General features: G+C 39.5%; 1 protein-coding gene across 14 annotated transcripts in view; it reads left to right on the forward strand.

Moving 5' to 3' along the window:
• Window positions 1–19,996, forward strand: part of BBX (BBX, HMG-box containing) — a 297,884-nt gene that overhangs the window by 248,726 nt on the left and 29,162 nt on the right. For all 14 annotated transcript variants that reach the window (XM_027566187.1, XM_027565800.1, XM_027566433.1 and 11 more), the window contains 3 exons: window positions 12,520–13,528; window positions 14,526–14,664; window positions 18,067–18,215. In XM_027566187.1, the coding sequence (XP_027421988.1) occupies window positions 12,520–13,528; window positions 14,526–14,664; window positions 18,067–18,215 (1,297 nt within the window). The remainder of the gene's footprint in view (window positions 1–12,519; window positions 13,529–14,525; window positions 14,665–18,066; window positions 18,216–19,996) is intronic.

Raw genomic sequence — 19,996 nt, forward strand, 5'->3', positions numbered from 1 at the left:
TTTTCTTTCTTTGGCACAACAGTCATTAAAAAAAAAAAAGGATTCCCCATTAAATCAGAGCTCATTAAAAAGAACACTCTTCTAATTTGTAGGGATGCATCCCAAATATGAAACAGATGCTATGGTCTAACAGATGTTTCAGTGCTGGTGTCGTAATTTAAAGGGGTAAAATGACTGCAATAAGCCTATTCCAATTATATAGCAAATCAGCTTATACTCAGACTTAGCTTCATATAACATCTGAGTAAAAATATATGCTTTTGATAAAACAGGGTCGGTGAAAAATTATTTACTGAGAAAATCTCACATTATTATTTGCACCACATGAATATGATGCCATAATGCTAATAGAGTGTGTTTTAGAGTAATATCCTAAAGCCTTCCCAGTTTGTAATTAAACATAAATATATGCACAATGGATTAATCAGCATCTCCAAATAATCACCAGTGGAAATATGCTTCCTCGGTTATTTTTTCTTCCTTGTGTAGTTGATGTTCATCTTTTCTTGAACAGAATATAATATTTAATTATTTCAGGTACCTCTTTAGATAAGCATGACAGGGTATTGAAGAGAATTTTTCCTGTGGCCCAAATTGTTGCTGTTGTCAGAAATCCTAAAGAATAGCTTTAAATTCACACATTCCAAAGGGAAAGCCCCCAACAAGCCACCTTCAGTTTGGGCCAGATCTTCTCTCAGGATTTATAAAGAGACAGCCTAACCGAGCTGCCATCCGATCGACCACTAAGGGTTTCCCTTCTTGTCCCCACCCTAACCCCAGGGGTGGGGTGTCACAGGCTGGGCAGTCACCTGGAGTATCATGGCTTTTCTCCTTGTCATGTGGAGGAAAGCAGAGAAGTACTTCCTCTTCTTCACCTCTGGCCTCTGTCAAACACAGTGAAGACAGCTTTGAGAGAAGCCCTGTTAAGGACTGAGTGAAGAAGTGTCTTCTCATGGTTTGGCAAGAAGCAAGCAGCGTTTTAGATATTGATATATTGCTGCTGCCTTCTCCTCTCTGACCAAGCAAAAAGAGAACCAGAGGAAATCAACAGCAGGCAGAGACTTAGAACAGCTTGCTGCGCTCTCTCTCCTGGCATTTGTTGCAAAAACGCATTTGTTTTCCAGGGGCAAATGAACAAGTAGAAGGTAGTTCGACTTAATCAGGCAAGAGGCTGTGGGCCAGTCATGGGGAGAGGGCTGGCCTGGGACTGTCTGATCTCTCATTTGACAGTCTGAGGAACTCCCACTGCAGGAGTGTTGTTCAGCTGGTTTGCACCAGAACAGCTGTCCCAGTACTAAAATACCAAAACACCTCTTATTGTTGGTTAAAAGACTGGGACCCTGCCCCCTGAGGACCTTTGCAGCGACTCTCCTAGCAACTAGAGGGCGCAGCAGGGGGCCTGCAACACCCTGTTCCAGCCCTGACACCACATCCCTTCTGGTTGCTTAGCACTCTGCCTGTTCAATATTTTGTATATCATCTTTGTCCTTGACATCCCTACCAAGGTCGTTCAGTCTTACATGGAGTTAGTAGGAACAAAAACATAACCAGGGCTAGTTGTTTTTACCTCCACCATCCCTTCTTCTGTCCTTTCAACCAGTGGCTTTATGTCTTGTGAAGGAAGGGCCAGGAACCAACCGAAGATGTAACCACTCACCCTTCCCAGCTTCATTCCTGCAGCTGGGCACGGGGGGAGTGGTTGAGCAGCCCTCCCAAAGACAGGCTGTTTCTTACAAGAAAACTCTTCTCTTGGAGAAAAGCAAGAAATATGGTAGGCACATATTTGTTGCTGTGCTTACACCCACTTTAACAGGCAAAAAGAAAATTGGAAGAGGCTGGCAGCAGATAGAGAGGGTCTTAGATTGGCCTGCACTCTCATTGTGAGGACCCCTCCCCATTTCCCAGCACCCAAGCTGGGAGATCCTCCAGCAGAAGGCTCTTTAGGCATTTGATTGGCATTTTAAATTGGGTGGATTTTTAATAGCTGAAAGAGACCTGAAAATTCTGGGATCTATTCCAGTTATTTTTCAGGAATCTACTCCAGCTAGGAAGGGAGATTTGGCACTGTGCTGCTAAGGTCAGGGAATTGTGAAAAATACAGTCTTTTATATTTGAACCTCCATGAGGTTCATACTGTTCAGTTAATCAGTTAATTGGTGCAGGTACTATAATGTATTGTGTTTCCTTTCCTTTTGCAATTAATTAGGTCAGGTCACATAAAGAACAGCAGAGGAGACTCACAGAGACGTCTTTATCTGTGCATTTTCGCAAAGAAAATGCTACACTTAAAGATATCTGTTACTAAAATTGCTCAGTACAGCAAGTGGAGCAGTTTATTCATTTATTCTGGAAAACAGTTGTTTCTGAGAGCCTATTCCATGCTGTTAACAGTGAGGCAGCTGATGCCACCTGCATAGGGATGTACAGTGAGATAACCTGTGAGCTTTCTTTTGACGTCAGTGGTATTGGAAGACCTTAACTCCAGATCCAGGTTTGGTGTTTGGAATGCATTAAGGGGCTGGAGCATAAGCCTAAAAGTATTACTATTTTACTTCTAATTTTTTTATCTGCAAGTAATTTTTATTATCTATCATAAGATAAAAATGACCAATATCTGTTATCTACAGTGTGTTAGGTACTCTTTCATGTACTTTATAATGTAGTCATTGAATTCTTACACCTGTCCTTTGAGGCCAGTATTATCATCATTCCTCTTTTACACAGTAAAAAAAGGACAGAGAAGTTTCGTGATTCACCTAAGGTCACATGGACAGGAAGTGTTAGAGCATTGCTAGAAATCTAGGCAGTCTCTCCACAGCCTGGGATCTTCAACACTGTGCTATTCTGTCACTTGTTTTAGATAAATATAAAAGACTGTGCAAGTTAGTTGTTATAGGAGTTTGCACGTTATTGAAGGCTCTATGGAAGACAGCTTACTCCTACACATGTGTATGGCTGAATAGGATGACAGATTGTTCAAGACTGCTGTCAAAGAAATGGAGCTGATATTTCCTTTTTAAAAAGTGATTCTACTTTTGCAACTGCCGAGATACATCTTACACCCTTAAATAAGTGCCTGTTTGCGAAAATACTTTGGGAGATACTGTGAGGACTTTAGGAAATTATAGTGTACACCTCCTGTCCTCTAGGAACCTGTTCTCCGGTTGTAAGGAGATAAAATGTAAAAAGTTAAGGGATAAGAAATAAATTAATGGTGCAAGTGGTTTCATAGGAAATCATGCAATGAGATGAGGAAGCTCAATTTGAGTGATACCCAAAGTGAATGTGTAAAATCAGTAAACGGAGCAGTGGATTCAGCTGGAGTGCTCTGGGGACTCAGCACCGAGGAGGAAGCATGAAGATAGATGGTTCTTTGAAGAAGTTCTTGGGGAACAGAGGTTGAAACTAGCAGCCTTTGGGCCACACCCACCTTTAAGAGATGCTCTGTTTGGCCCACAATTTGTTGACCTGTGTTATATCTTATATTTGAATTAGTGGCTAATACTTTCAAATTATAGATTTCAAGTAAATGCATACTTTTGACTTCTCTTGAAAGCATAGAGGGCCTGGAGACACTGGACCAGCCTCTGCATGAGAACAGGGTGGTCAGAGCTGATAAGTGGCTGCCCCCTTGGAGAGGTGTTTGTGGTACAAATGTCACTGTCCTCTCCTTTCCCTACTGAGTCCAGACTCTGAGTCCAGCAGTCATTGCCAGTATCCATTTGCACTTGTTTGCATTTGCATTCCTCCCCTCCCCGCCCCCTGCCTTTTCTACCTAACCAGCCATACACACTGGAGATGGTGATTTATGCATAATTAAACGGAGAGATGGGGGAGATACAGCGAAGAGATAAAGGCAGGCAGACATGAAATAGGTAGATGACAACAAGTAAATCAGCCGAGCGTGAGTGCAGGGCTGTGCTGGGAGATTTATGCAAGTTGAAGGTAGAGTGTCGCTGCAAGTCAGAATTGGGAGGGTGTTTAGTGTGAAGCAGAGATACTTGTACTTGAAAATAATGAAGGGTGATCGAAGATTTGGAGCAGGGGAGTGCAGTGGTGAGAGCAGCCTTTGAAGAGATTCGCTTGCTGGCTGTGGGGGTGGCAGACTGCAAGGGATCCAGTTGGTTGTGACAACTGAGTCTGTATCAGAGGGAAAGGAAGGGAGTCAGCAACCACTCCAGCCCTGAACTTGAGTGTGTAGGAGAAGGGCTTCCAGAAGTTTGCCCTGATTGATCTTGGAGCCTGACTTCAAGAAAGCTGGATGTTTGTAAACCTGGTGGGGAGCCCCAAAGTAGAAAAGCATGCTGAGGGAGAAGAGATAACTGAGGACATCCAGTACTCAGAGTCTATATGAGGAGATGGCTAGCTAGGTAAATGGTTGAGTTTGGAAAGCAGAAACCCATGTTCCTCTGAGCATAGGAGGAAAGGTGAAAATCAGTCACCATAGGATTGCTGGCTTCATCTGTGTTGTACTTTTCTTCTCTATCACAATTCGTGAAGCAAATCACCTGCTATGGTGCAGCTGAAGAAAGAGAATGCTGGACCTCTCCAGATACACTCTTCATAGATGTAATAAGCAAGATTTGGGGTATGGTGGGTCCCAGAGAATTGCAAAAGTTTTCATTAACCCTACTTATTGAAAAAAAGGAGATGTTTTCAGAGGCCTCAACACCCTAGTTTTTCTTACATTCTAACTTGCAAAAACCACATATGATGAAAATCAAATGGATGGGTAACAATGAATTTACTACAGTAACTATAAAAATTAAATCTTATGGAAAATTATGGCTCACTTTAAGAAAAGCTGAATTATGTTAAAATTACAGAAATTATATAATATATTGATAAAAGTAGGAAGTCTCATCCCTCATGTTAGCATTCCGGCCCCACCACCGGCAGTCATCAGTGGTATTTAGATGTGACTCTGTTTCTGTGTTCTGCTGTGTCCTTGTTCTCCCTTCATCCTGCCGCAGCCCCCTGAAGCCCAGAACCTCAACATGTCGTTCCCGGCTTCACCTACACCCTTATCACAAAACAGAAGTCTATATATAATTACTATGTATTTGAAGGGGCCTTTTATTTGAAGTGGTGCATTTCTTTCCTTTTTGTGCAGTTACAAGTCATTTTTAGAAAACCCTTATGCTAAAACTTTTCATTGTATTTCTAATTACACCAATTTACTTTTGTAGGGACTGAAATATAGCAACACACCTAATGACTTCCTTTAATACCATTGAAGGAGACTTCAGTAGACTCTTGAAACAAAGGCCATCCCAACCCCATCTAATGTCTTTAAAAATGGTATAGTTCCTGAAGAAATAGCATATAAACATTTAAACCACCATTCCACCTGGCCCAGTTGTTACAGCAAAGCAAATAGTAAGCTATTTAAGATGCACAGATTTTAGTGTTGAGAGACACTTAGACCACTGTTGTGTGACCAGTTATCTTTTATAATAAAGAAAATTGAATTTTCTTAGCAGTGATGCTATTCTTTATTCTGTGAAACCATCAGCCAGTATATTTTTATGGCAAAAACATCCTGATCCTATGTAATTATGGGAGAGATGCACATCTTGGAAGAACACTGCTGAACGTCATCCTGGGGTTATGTCTACACTGTTTTGGCAAATAATAAGCCAGTACAAAATCACTGTAAACATACCTTGGCTGCAAAACATTTGTTTTGTACTAAAAAGCGGAAATTTTGAAATTGAAACTTCTTGATTAGTGTCAGTGGGTCTGTTTTCACACTGCCTTGTTTTTAATTGAGCTGGCTCCTTGATAACAGACAATGAAAGACAAAATATAATTAAGACTGAAATAATATGGTATATTTTGGAACTACATACCCATTTCTTTGTACTAGTTCAGGGCATCTTCTTCTATGGTATTACTTCTTATCTAGTGCACATGATTAATTATTTTTCACTGGTTATTTCACTCAGTCTTTTAAAGCAGGACACTTTAATAAATGAATCTATCTTAACATTTGTTGAAAGGAATGCATTTTGAAACGTCTTTGATTTGAGGAGATAAACGTTTGTTGTAGCACAGATTTGTTATGCCTTTAAAGCAACTCCCCAATAACAAACCCCGAGCCTAAGGTGTGGTCTTACGTGAATTGAAAATGACAGCCTCTCTGAACTCAGGAATACAAAAAAAAAAAAAAACCCTCCATTTTATCTTTATAAAGATTTCAATATCTTTATTTTTTTCTCTGCAATCATTTTTGAAAAGGATAGTTTTTTATGTGTCTGTCCAGCATGTACATTCAAAGGATCTAGGTTTCAGCATGATGATTTTTGTTTGTTGGGGGGAGTGAGTTCCATTTATTCTAGCACATCACTATCAGGCCACTCTGACTACATGAAATAGTAATAAATCTCAGTGTGTTTCCAGTTGTCAGAGGTAAAATTAAAATATTGGTGAGTGATTTTCACGGGTGCTCCTGGGAACCATAACTAAGGACAGTATGATTGTGGTCTGGGCCAAGCCACAGCATGGTCATAATTAGCATTGTTTTTTATAGACTCGTAACTCTTTCCTGGTATTAATCAGAATACATTTTAGATTCATCATTTACCTCGGAACTAATGAACCGTTCAATCCAACACAATTATCTTTTGAATGCCTTCATTTTGAAAGCTACTAGGATATTCTTGGAGGAGAATACAAAGGTGAACAGGATATATTTTGTGCCCCCCACTCCGAGTTACAGTTATTAAAAATAGAATAATACCTGAGGGAATAGACAGTAGATATCAAATATTTATGCCCAGCATTTGATTTAAAACATTAACATTTTAACTTCTTTGAGTACAGCTGTGGGAGTGCCATCCAGCAGGTGTCCTACAGATGATTTTCCATTCTCACTTTTAAAGAAGGTTATTGTTCTATTTAAAATAATAATAGAAGAATAAATCGTCATTTACTAAGGCATGTTCTGTTTCAAGTCCTGATTAACAACCAACCCTCTACTAAGGGCAGATGAGCTAATTAATAACAGACATTAATCCTGTGCAGTTTTATTCACTTGAGTTCACATTGATTTATGTTCTTCTGTGTCCACTATGTGTGCATCCTTGCATACGTGTATATAATGTCGTTGGTTTGCACTTTCCTGAGTCCCACTGAAGTGTTACATATACACCCAAAAGTAGATGTCACTAAACGATGCTTGTACCCAAAAGGGGAACTGAGCTTGATTGTATCTTTAGTAAGAGATGCTTCTTGAAAGATAATTGATTTAAGATCTTCCTGAATCTAATGTTGTTGGATATGGTTTTCCCCATGGTATAGAGTCGTTCAGCCCTAGAATGAAAAATTGGAGCAGTTGATCTGCGAGGGCCATGATGTTCTATTAATGATACCAGTACGAATATTACTACTAAATAATAGCCAGCATTTATCCTACATGGCATTAGCCCCCAAAGGGGTGGTTGTCACAGTGCATTATTCTTGCTCAGTGCTGGATACCAACTTAAGTGCTATACATGTGCAATTTGCTGAACCCCTCAATATTCCTAAGGCAAGCACTGTATTAATATCCACATTCTAGAGATTGGGAAATTGAGGCACAAAAAGGTTTAGAAAAAAGGAACTAATTGGTGGCAGAGCCAATCCTTGGTCATGGACAGTCTGGCTCTAGAATCCCTGCCTTTTGAAACTGCCTCTCAGTAACAGAATTTGCTCACATCTAGGAGTGATGGCCGGAGAAGGCAATGGCACCCCACTCCAGTACTCTTGCCTGGAAAATCCCATGGATGGAGGAGCCTGGAAGGCTGCAGTCCATGGGGTCACTGAGGGTCGGACACGACTGAGCGACTTCACTTTCACTTTTCATTTGCATGCATTGGAGAAGGAAATGGCAACCCACTCCAGTGTTCTTGCCTGGAGAATCCCAGGGACGGGGGAGCCTGGTGGGCTGTCGTCTATGGGGTCACACAGAGTCGAACATGACTGAAGTGACTCAGCAGCAGTAGCAGCAGGAGTGATGGCATGTTCTTTGGTTTTTTGTTTGTTGTTGAGTCACTAAGGCATGTCCAACTCTTTTACATCTTCTAAGAGGTACTAAATCCATAGCTGTTCCCGGGTTCTGTTGATGTCATGTGAAAATATAGACTGCTATTTCCTAGAAACTTTTGAAAATCACTTCTAATCATATTTGAACTCATAAAAAAGAAGATGAAAACTGGGGATTATTGGAAGTCTCCCCGCTCCACCCCCACAGTTACTGTCTAATGTGTGTCCCCAGGATCTCTGTGTCCTGTATGCTGGCTTATATCTCAAGTGGCCCCAGACTCCCCTTTCCTGGTTACCCGTGTCCCCTGATTTCCACCTGGATTCAGCCAGTGGGAGACTCTGGCAGAAAAATTGCGGGATGGGAGGAAGAAAGAATCTGGGATTGTGCAGGAAGGGGTGAGAAGGGATAGGGGTAAGCAAAGACAACATCTCTTTCATGTATCCAGCGCCCAGGAGCTTGGCCCACCATGGGTCCATCTTCCACCAAGGACCTAGCTCCTGGCTTCATAGCACTCCTTCCCCCATTTGTCCTGCCATGGCTCCCTGCTGTGGCTGATCCCTGGGTTACCTCACCACCTCCTGTTCGGGTTTTCCAGTTCTTCATAACTTGTGTAATCAATTCATTCCAAGCCATAAATTCCCTTGGCTAGATATGCCTTCCGTTGTTTCTGTTTGTGTACTTAGTCCCTGACTACTGCACAAGCCACCCTCATTTTCTATTTCCTAAGCTTATAAATAGGCTGAGAGAATGCTGTTGGCATACTGAGTCCAGATTTCAGCAAAACTTCTGACAGGTCATCTTAAACGATGTTCTTGTAAGCAGAATGGGAGGAATTTAGAGTGGATTATTAAACATTCTTAGGTTGCTAAAGTTTACTAATGTTCAAAATCAATCTGATTGGAAGGGCTCTAAAGGTTTGTCAGAAGGCTGTGTCTTTGGCCATGTCCTACTCAACATTATTACCAAAGATTTGGACCAAAACACAAAAAGCAACTTTATCAAATATGTGTATAAGACCAAACTGGAAGGTAATTTAATTCAGATTTTGAAAGGATGTACTTTGTAAGGAAAAGTGAAAAATCTTACATCTAGGTACAAAAAATATAAACATATTGAATGGCAGAGACCAAGCTCCCCAGCATAGCATGTGGGTAGTCCAGAATTTTAATTGACTACAAACCTAATCCAAGCCAGAAATTTGACCTGTTTTTTAAAATTAAAAAAAAAAAAACAGTGGGGCAAGTTCATCTTTGGTCCCCATTAAAAGATTAAGGTTGATATCAACTGACAAATAGTTTCACTTTTCACCTGGAGTATTACAGGATAGCTAGGAACTTAATCTAAGAAAAATGAGTGTTTTCCAGACTTACCGTCATTTGCGAGTTTTATTTGCACACATTCATTTATTTTTGCCTCATAACAACTCACTGGAGGATGTACTGTTGCCATTTCTCAGCCTTTATATCCTCATATGGATTTAAGTATAAGCTCCGAGGCTCACTGTGTGGCCTTGGGCAAGTACAGTGCTCGCACAGGAACCCACTTTATTTCAATCAAGTCCATTCTCAGTTCAGGATGACCATACTGCATCTAGATAAAAGGGACCCAACTTTTAAAAGGCCAGGAAGCCTTTACATATTATGAGCAGTTTGCCCGGGGGAGAGACTCATAGGAGCATAAAGTCTGTCTTCTAGAATTTGGAAGTCTGTCACATAAGAGAATGAGTGAATTGATTTAAGTGGCTTCAGGGAACAACCAGGACTAATAGGGTTACCTTAGATTTTTGGCCTCCCTGTCCATCACCAACTCCCAGAGTTCACTGAGACTCACGTCCATCGAGTCAGTGATGCCATCCAGCCATCTCATCCTCTGTCATCCCCTTCTACTCCTGCCCCCAATCCCTCCCAGCATCAGAGTCTTTTCCAATGAGTCAACTCTTCGCATGAGGTGGCCAAAGTATTTTAGTATTTTATTAAAATGAATTTCTATACTAGGAAGAATGTTAAATTAGATAACATTAGATAATTAGATAAGTCTAGAGCAACACTCAACTCTGAGAGTCTGATTTCTGTGTGTTTTGGGTTTTGGTTAGTGAGATTTGTGATTTGTAGTTATTTGTTTTATTGTTATAATTTAACTTCCAGCCATATAATTGTTTTCCTTGTAATTTAAAATTAGCATGCTCTATTTATGAAAGAACTTTTAAGAGCCTGAAACAAGGAAGGAAAGCTTGACTACGCTCAGTGTAATTACCTTCCCAAGAAATATTATGCTATTTCCTGGAATATGTCCCCAGAGTGAATGTCTGCATTTGTTCCATTTCATTCCTAGCTATAGAATCCTATCAGGGGTGATGAGGAGCATCATTCTGAAATATATTGAAGCTGAGAATAGAGTTTGCAAAGTGTTATTGGGTTTGCTAAGATGAACCTGTGCAAATGCAAACCATTGGTTCACCACTGTGAAAATCAAGGCCTGTGTGGCAAAGGTCCCTGAAATGACTTATTAAAGGCCACCAGAGTGATAGTGCTTGGAAACTATAAAATTTACCTTGATGATGCCTTTCTAGCCTTCTTGCCAGAACTAGCATAGTGTCTCTCCCCATTTGGGACAGTAAGATTCATGAAGGACTAGTATATTTGAGAAAGGAAAATAAAAATTATTTCAAAATTAAGACAAAAACAGCAGATCTCCCCTGAGAGTAAAGCACACAGGGAAGATGAATGTATCAGTATTTCAGAATTACATTTTGCTTTGATTTTTTTTTTTTTTTTCTGGTTGGGTTTAATAAAGGGAACTTCTCAGTCTTCATAACTGTTTGCTGAGGCCTAAAAGTTAACTGATCTCCTGAAAAAGACAGCTCTGTTGTAAATTTGTAGTATTTCAGATGTTTCCTGTGAATGATCCTAAAGGACTGGGTACTCTCGTCACCTTCATTTCTTTAAAGAAACCTCACACTGCCTGCCTTCCCCCAGCCTTTCACCAGTTTCTTCCCAGATTAATTAATCATACTATAATTCTTATGGAAGGATTTGAGATGCCCTGAAATTACTAAGGGAAATAATGAGGTGAAATAGTATCTGATGTTTAATTCAATGTATTATCCATTTTAAAATGGATACTTTAAAAAATGAAATCTTTATAGCTGTTAACAATCTCTGGCAACTTGCCATTCCATAAAATGGTGATTTTTCTTTTAAAACAGTTCAGTTTCCTACTCATGTACTTAATGTTGGGGGCTCAGCATGCCCTAATAGTCTTTTTCCTCTAAATTGACAGTCAGTGCAAAGTAGATAAAATGAGTAATGGCTAAGAATTCCTGTGCTGCCATTGGTCTCATCAGCCTTGTCACTGTGATGAATTCCTCAGAGGTGCTGGGGGGCTGGGGTGGAGGCTATCAGGACAGCGTGGGATGGGCATTACTGATCCTTATACCTTTAGTGGGTCTGGCACCTGGGCACCTTACAGGGAGTGTTTCTGAGTGAAAACCTAGGTATTGAAGATGAATTTTACAATGAACTATAATTTCCTTTTTTGAAAATAGCTTCAGATTGCAGTTTCAAAGTACCTAGAGCTGCTGCAGAGGAAGATGGCAACAGTCTCCTTTAATGTCCTATATGTGAAATTTGGGGAGTTTAAAAACTAACCAAATTGCTGCCAGATCTGTTTTGATACTCAAAAATTTTCATATTTTAGGGAAAGTGATATAGTATATGTATCTTACAGTATGCCATTCATTCCTCCAGTATATATTCAAATTCATGGAGATTTGATAGCCAAAATATGTATAGTCACGCTGAGATAAATTAGCAATGCAAAGCATTTTCATTATAGTTCTGGTCAGAATTTACAGTCATGTAAGTTCGGATCAGATCAAGTTTGCTAACAAGTTTTTTAAAGAAAGCAACCTACTACTTATGTTTCAGAGCTTTCATCTTATAATTTCTAATTTCAAGTGATTAGGTAGAAATTGTTGCTATTTCCCTCATGTTTCCCCAAGAAAAAAAGAAAAGGTAAATATCTGAATAGAGTTTGGGGATGATTTACTAAGCACTGCCATGCACGCATCATCTCACTTACACCTCACAGGATCCTCTGAGATAACTATCATCATCATTTTTATCTCACAAAGGCAGCAGAGGACTGAGGGCTGAAATGACTCATTGTAGATACAGAGTTAGCAAGGAGCAAAATTGGGACTCAAGCCCAGGTCTTACAAACTGGCTTCCCCCCTCCTTCTCCCAAATCTCATTTTCATATGAAAAGCTTCATCAGAAACTGGAAGATGACAATTTGAGTGTGTGTTCCTCCAGAGCTGAATGAATATATTATGAAACTTTTATTAATTTGAATGTTAGTTTTTCAGAAGTGGACTTGTTATTGTAAAGTTTGAAGTTTGTTTTGAATTTTTTTTTAAGGATGCAATTTAAAAGTTTAAGGTAATTTCAGGTATGCAATAATGTGTTTTGTTCTCATTGTGTTTAACTGTTTAGATGTGCCTGGCATCAGAGGGGGTGAAAATGGAAGAATCAAAGCTAATAAGAGCAAAAGAATTAGATGGTGGAAGAATTAAAGAATTGGAGAAGGGAAAGGAAGAAAGAGACACAAAAATGGAGAAAACGGATGAAGCCAGGTTACAGAAAGAAGCAGAATTTGAAAAATCAGCTAAGGAAAATGTAAGAGATTCTAAGGAAATAAGAAATTTTGAGGAGCTGCGAATGGATGATATAATAGGTATAAAAATGGAAGCTCCCAAAGAAATTAAAAAGGAAGAATTAGAGGAAGATCAAAAATGTGGTCACTTCCCTGATTTTTCCTACTCTGCCAGTAGCAAGATAATAATAAGCGATGTTCCCAGTAGAAAGGACCACATATGCCATCCTCATGGAATCATGATCATCGAGGATCCCACAGCACTAAGCAAACCAGAGAAGCTAAAAAAGAAAAAGAAGAAAAACAAAATGGATCGACACGGAAATGATAAATCCACACCCAAGAAGGCCTGCAAGAAGAGGCAGTCCTCGGAGTCAGATATCGAGAGTGTCATGTACACCATTGAGGCTGTGGCCAAGGGAGACTGGGGCATCGAGAAGCTTGGAGATACCCCTCGCAAGAAGGTCCGCCCATCCTCCAGTGGAAAGGGGAGTATTTTGGATGCCAAGCCACCAAAGAAAAAAGTGAAATCTAGAGAGAAGAAAATGTCAAAGGAGAAATCCTCAGACCCCACCAAAGAGTCAAGACCTCCAGATTTTATCAGCATTTCTGCCAGCAAGAACATTTCTGGTGAGGTGCCAGAGGGTATAAAAGCAGAACCATTGACCCCCACGGAGGATGCGCTACCACCCACCCTGTCAGGACAGGCCAAGCCTGAGGACAGTGACTGTCACAGAAAGATAGAGACTTGTGGCTCCCGGAAATCGGAGAGGTCTTGCAAAGGTGCTCTTTATAAAACCCTGGTGTCTGAGGGCATGCTCACCTCTCTGCGAGCTAATGTTGACAGAGGTAAGCGACTTCTCAAAATCTGGAAAGAACATGAAAACCTAGCAGAATTCCTCCTTTAGAGGTATTGAGAAGCAATTAAGACTACAGTAAAGAACATTAGTATCAAAATAGTATCTTAGACTTGTATGAGTCTTTGTGGTTTATAGAATATATACATTTGTCATTTTACCATATGTTTTAGCACCACAGAGGAACGTTTCTATTCATTTTAGACATAATTCTCAGAATGTAAGTGTTCTAAGTTACTCCAGTCTTTTTCCTTTTCACTGGTGTCAGCTGACTTTTTGTTTTGAAGGATCAGTATTGCATGTGTAGAGCTCTTAGTCTGGTTTTTAACTGATGGAAATACTTTTCAGAATCACGCAGGTATGGTTGACAGACTCTTGACCTGTAGACTCTAGAAACAAGAAATGTATCTAGCCCTCCCTGCTAGATAATCAGAACTGTAATTGAAGTGAATAGCTCTTTAATACATAACAGTTCCAGAAACTAGTTAATGTGTATACCTTTATTTCATAGAGGGTTTCATGTACATTTATCTATTTTAAAATATAGTATCTGACTGGGGGACTACCTCTTGCCAAACTAAATTCCAACCATAGATGTGTATGAAAATAAGTCTCACAAATCCTGAATGGAGATCCTTAAGGGTACATATTGCTCCAGGGAGGTCATTCCACTAAGTGTTGGGGAAATTAGAATTAATAATGTGCAGCAGTAAAGGGCTCCCACACCTCAGGCTGATTCTGTAATGGAAAAGTAAATAGTAGTTTTTCTCATGCATCAAGTAGCACCTGTTGAGTTATGAGACTGTGGATCTCAGTCTGTAAGTTACTTTTTACACATTCTGTTATTGAAGGTGGTCCTGAGTTCTCTGAAATAGTTAAATAGCATCATGCAAATAGTGCCTAAGGGGTCAAGAGGTCACTTATGAAGCAATTAAGATGATTTCCTTTCCACCCCAATATGCCAACCACACTCTTTTGAATTTCCTTAGGGAAACGAAGCTCAGGAAAAGGAAACTCGTCTGATCACGAGGGGTGTTGGAATGAAGAAAGCTGGACATTCAGCCAGAGTGGGACCAGTGGAAGCAAGAAGTTCAAGAAGACAAAGCCAAAGGAAGACTCTGTCCTTGGGTAAGTGCCTGTGGGCACAGTCAGCCGTGCAGCACAGACCACACGTGCAGTAGTATTAAGTTTTCAAGGTAAACAAATCACTGACAGCTTATTCTTTGAGTATTCAGTCAGTACTTACTGTGGTCTTAGTAAACTCATGAAGAAATACAGATCATCTTGTGATTCCTGCTGTTAGCATGGTGTGTGAGTAATAGTGTCTTTCATGTTTTAATTATGGTACAAAATGTGTAGATTGTAGACTTAGGCCTGAGTTTCAGTTGAAGTCCACCTTGTATTATTAGTGGTGTGACATTGTAAATCCTTTCATATCACCAAGATATAGTTCTAATCTGAAGTTTATGATGAATATCACATGTTTATACTTTGCTAATTTTATATACTCTATGTACTTCATATAATATTTATAAAGGTTATGTACATATTTATAAAATAATGGCAGCTGAGAATGTGCATAAAATTATGTTCCCACCTCTAATCTTGTTTTGTTTAAACCATGTTCTAATGCTCTAAGGTAAAAATATTAGATTGCATATTCTTTCAATACAGAGAAATTTCAGCAATTAATTATGTATTAAAATGCAGTATCAAGAAGGAGCATACACTGAGGTAAAATAATTAAGAATTCTTTTCTTTTTTATTATATAAGACAGACTCCTAATACTAAGCTTAACATAAAGCATTTTGATAGGCAATGCAATACTTTATATTGGTGAAAAAAGAAAGCATCTGTATATTCAGTCGTACTATCCTTTGGCTTTCTCATTAGCCGAATTTGAAAAGAATACAGTGAATAGAAATGAGTACATTTTAATGTATTTTCCATAAGTATGTTAAAGGTATGCAGATTTTATGCATTAGGAGTATTACATTTGTTTTATCCATAAATATTTGCATTTCTTTTTGTGGGATAATGTACTTTGTCAACTGGACATTGCAATGCTTTCAGGTCTGGTTAATCTTAAGGCCCTCATTACACAGTGGGAGGGTGGAAAGTATTTCTCATGAGGATGATTCCTCAGTATTATTTATATTGAGATGATATATTTATAACTATATATTTTGTTCTAATATTTTTTAAAGTCCAAAGTTCAGATTATTTTGCCGACATTATGCTTAAACAGTGACATGAAAAGCCTCACATTTGTCATTGTCAAGCACAGAAGTATTTGCGGGATTTTCTTAAAAAGTGACAATTGAGCATTAGAGCCAGTGCTCTCCATCTTCTGGAATTACCACTGTCCTGTAGGTCTACACACTGAGAGAGGTATAGGTCTTATGGCAGCCAGTGTGAAAGCCCAAGGGAATAAATAATGCAGGCCTGAAGGCTCCCCAGCAGAAAGTTCTCTGGTGCTTCTATTAGAAACTCCTGAATGTTTTTACCAGTCTTCTCTGAGGAACAAGAAAAGTGAAACAGTCTTTTGCAAATCTGTTCCTGAAAAGAGATTGGGGTGTTTTTGTTTTAATCGTTTCTTAGGAAGCCACATGTGTTTAACTGGGGGTGTGATTTTCTGCAGGCTAAATCAGTGGTACAACTCTGGTCTTTCCCCCTCTCCCTTCTTTAAATATTGGCCTGTCAGAATCAGATTGTCTGGGCTTGCTTTATTTGGCACATGCCAACATAGTTCATGAGCAGTGAAAAATGCCACATCTGTCAATCTTCTCTGAGATTTCTAAATGAGTATTTTAAACCTTTTTATCACAGAAAATGTGCTGTTTAGTTACCTGTGGCCAAGGAAAATTCACTCTGTATTGGCAGTTCTACTTTTATAGACTTCTTTAAGAAAAACATAGGTAATTATTCTAGGTGAAAAAAGGCAGGGGAAAGTCCCAAGGGACCTAAGGAGTTACAGCTTACATTTTCATATTTCTCTTTTGGTTATCCAGAGTATCTAAAAAATTCACGTCTTATAGATAGCTTTCTGACAGCAACTGATTAGTATCAGATATTATCTGATTTTCCAGTACTATAATTTATTAACTCAAATGAGAAAAGAAAATTTTACTAAGGGAGGAACATCACCCACAAGCCATCACCTTTAACTGCTTTGTTAGAACTTAGTAATGGCCTTTTTCAGGGGGGCCTTTCTGATGATCATCTGACTGTCCTATTTGTGCTCCCCATTCTTGTACATTCCTCCAAGACTGAGAAAAGAGTCTTAGGTGAACACACCTCAAGTACATTTCTCAGGTAGCAGCCTAACGTGTTAACTTCTGCCAAGTGAGTACTCCAAGCTGCCCTCTTCCCAGTATGCCTTCCATTTTCCATCTCCCAAGCACAACAGTTCCCCTGCAGCTTCTCCCATCTGTTTGGGTTGCATCTTAGCTAATAAATCTCACTATAAACGAAAGCCAGCAACCAGCCTCACTTCCAGCAGGCACACTGCCATTGCTGTGGGGCTACGTAGAGACAGTCAGCAGCAGTCCAAGGATTTCCCAACTTTGCTGGTGGCATTTCTGGAGTCATTTGTGGTTTGCGTTAAAGTCATGTTGCTTCTCTGCTGGTGTATACTTGGAAAACTGGCTTTACTTTTCTCTTTGAATGTTTTGTCTTCATCCTGGTCAACTGTCCAGAATTTTTTTCTAATCTTCAGAATATTTGTTTATATCTTCTTTGTGTGTTAGTTGCTCAGTCGTGTTCAACTCTTTGTGACCCCATGGACTGTAGCCCACCAGGCTCCTCAGTCCACAGGACTCTCCAGATAAATGTGTGTTTTAATCAAGTCCTAAACTAGTCACTGGGCTTCCTGCATGGCACTAGTGATAAAGACCTCACTTGCCAATGCAGATGACAATAAGAGATGAGGGTTCTATCCCTGGTTCAGAAAGATTCCCTGGAGGAGGGCACGGCAACCCACTCTAATATTCTTGCCTGGAGAATCCCATGGACAGAAGAGCCTAACAGGCTATGGTCTATAGGGTCAGACACGACTGAGCAACTTAGCATGCACACAAACTAGTCAGTAATTTTTTTTTAATTAATTTACGAAGTTATCAATATAAATTACTAATTTCTATAAATAAACTTGCCTATACATGAGAATCTTTAGAATGAAAAACTTGGATGGAATATGCTTTGTATTGAACTTAATAAAAAATTCCTGTGCCAATGGAAAAAACAGCAAATTCTCCACTTCAATAATACCCTGCTATTTTATATAATGTTTCTACTTTCTAAGGTAATAACATAACCTGTCACGTGAGTTTATTAAGAAAACTGTGTTGGTATAATCTCAAGCATTTCTAAAAAGATATTGTATGTCCTTGCACAGAATTTAGCGATGTCCTAATTCTTAAGGAACCCCATTTTCAAATGGAATATCTTAAAATATATCTTAGATTGTTTTCTTTTTAAATATTTACATCATGTGCTGATTGAGTCTCTCCCCTCCCCTCTTTCATTAGCTCAACAAAGCTGGATGAAGAATTTGAAAAGAAATTCAACAGCCTCCCTCAGTATAGTCCTGTTACATTTGACCGGAAATGTGTACCTGTCCCAAGGAAAAAGAAAAAGACTGGAAATATGTCCGCAGAACCGACTAAAACCAGCAAAGGTTAGATGTGTGCTGTGCCTTCCTGCATCATGGTCAGACTCTAACTGAAGCTTCTTCTGACCGTCTGCGGCTCCCTTTGCAGTTGAAGCAGTAGCGAGTTGGAATTTCAGTTGCTTTCCAGGGTTATCTTGGTTCCTGCCTTACTCTTTTCTCTCTTGTCTTCTTCCTAAGTCTCTTCAACCTTTGTCCTTGGGCATCTCAACCTATACATTTGCCCATATTCAGGTCTTAATTATACACGGTCTTCGACCTTCTTGTGTCCAGAATTCAGACTGAGAATGTTGAGCTTTTCTTGAGCAGGAACAGTTGGCTAAACCCAGTTCATCTGTTTCTCTGTGTGTCTGCAACAGGTTGGACTCTGGGGCAGTGAAATCCTTCCATTCACCTAGTCAGGAGATTCCATTCTTAACTGTCAATTGAACCAAATGAAGAGAAAACTCCCCGTAATACTTTGGCAATATAATTTTTATTGGTTTTATTAAATTTAGAGAAGTGCTATGTACATATTCTTTTTCAAGAATATCAGATTCTCCTCTGTGTATATCAAGGAAGTTTTTTAAATTGTCAGCGTGGCCTGGGGATTTGGGGAGTCTCAGCACTCATGAGGGGCAACACTACGGTTCATTAGAGGGGTTTTAAAGAGTGGGGTGTGCATTTTCAGTGGTCACAACCCCTGGCACATTAGTATGGCAGAGGCTAGAGTTCTAAACATCCTAACCAGCGCAGGACATTCAAGTACAATGAAGAACTGTCCTACACAAAGCCACAGTATTGCTCCCCATGCAGAACTTCTCTTCTGAGTTTACTTTGGGTCTGGAAGTTGGTAGGCAAGTAAGTATACCTTTATTTTTCCACACAGAGGTGGAAAACTTCATTTGATAGCTCTCCTCTAGAGGTAGTGAATGAGAGATGAAGAACTAGTGTGGGGGTTTGTTGTTCCCAGGATCAAATTCTGAGCAGGATTTGATGGCAGAGTTCTCATAATTACCCTGTAAAAGAGGCAACCTGTTGCTTGCTGTATGGCAAATCAAAATACTTCCCTTTTTGTGTGTATTTAGCTGAATGCATAGATGAATGGGTAGATAGAAAATGATATATATCTTTGCAAAAATCTTGCCAAAATCTAGCGATCATGGATAATGATCAAAGATAAATAGTAATGACTATATATAATTTCACAGATTTGGGGGAGTCCATAATGTATATATCTAGGGAAAAATTATATCTATGAAGAAACCTAAACCTTTCTCTGTCTAGATCTAAAACACCCACTTTACACTGAAACTGAAACAACAAGGAGACCTGTATCTCAGGGTGAATCTGAAAAGGTGAAGAAAATCCCCCCTTTGTGATAAAAGGTGGGAAGGAATGTAAAAGTGATTTTAGAATTAGCTCAGTTTTCTGCTGTGGTTAATAAAAACAAGTCTGGTGAATAAAGAACTGAAAAAGAAATATTGCATCACCAAGTTTGCTCATCTGAGAAAATAAAATAACGTTGTTCTGAGATTTTCCAAGATAGGTAGGAAAGAAATAAAGCAGCCTGTTGACAGGTAGGTAGCTGAGCACCGTAATGGATTACTGAGTGAAATGACAGTCCTTGTGCCCTGGAGATACTTAGGAATAGGCAAAGCAGTCCATGAGCCCAAAGATGCCAGGTATCATGAGCCCCCATAATTCTTGGATTTTTAAAGTTGCTGATAAATACATGACAAACTAATAAAATGGAACTTAATTGATTGATGTGCAGGACATATGCTCCTCCTCCACTCCTTGCAGTTGGA

The sequence above is a fragment of the Bos indicus x Bos taurus genome, chromosome 1 (genome assembly GCF_003369695.1).
Source record: "Bos indicus x Bos taurus breed Angus x Brahman F1 hybrid chromosome 1, Bos_hybrid_MaternalHap_v2.0, whole genome shotgun sequence".
Lineage (NCBI taxonomy): Eukaryota > Metazoa > Chordata > Mammalia > Artiodactyla > Bovidae > Bos > Bos indicus x Bos taurus.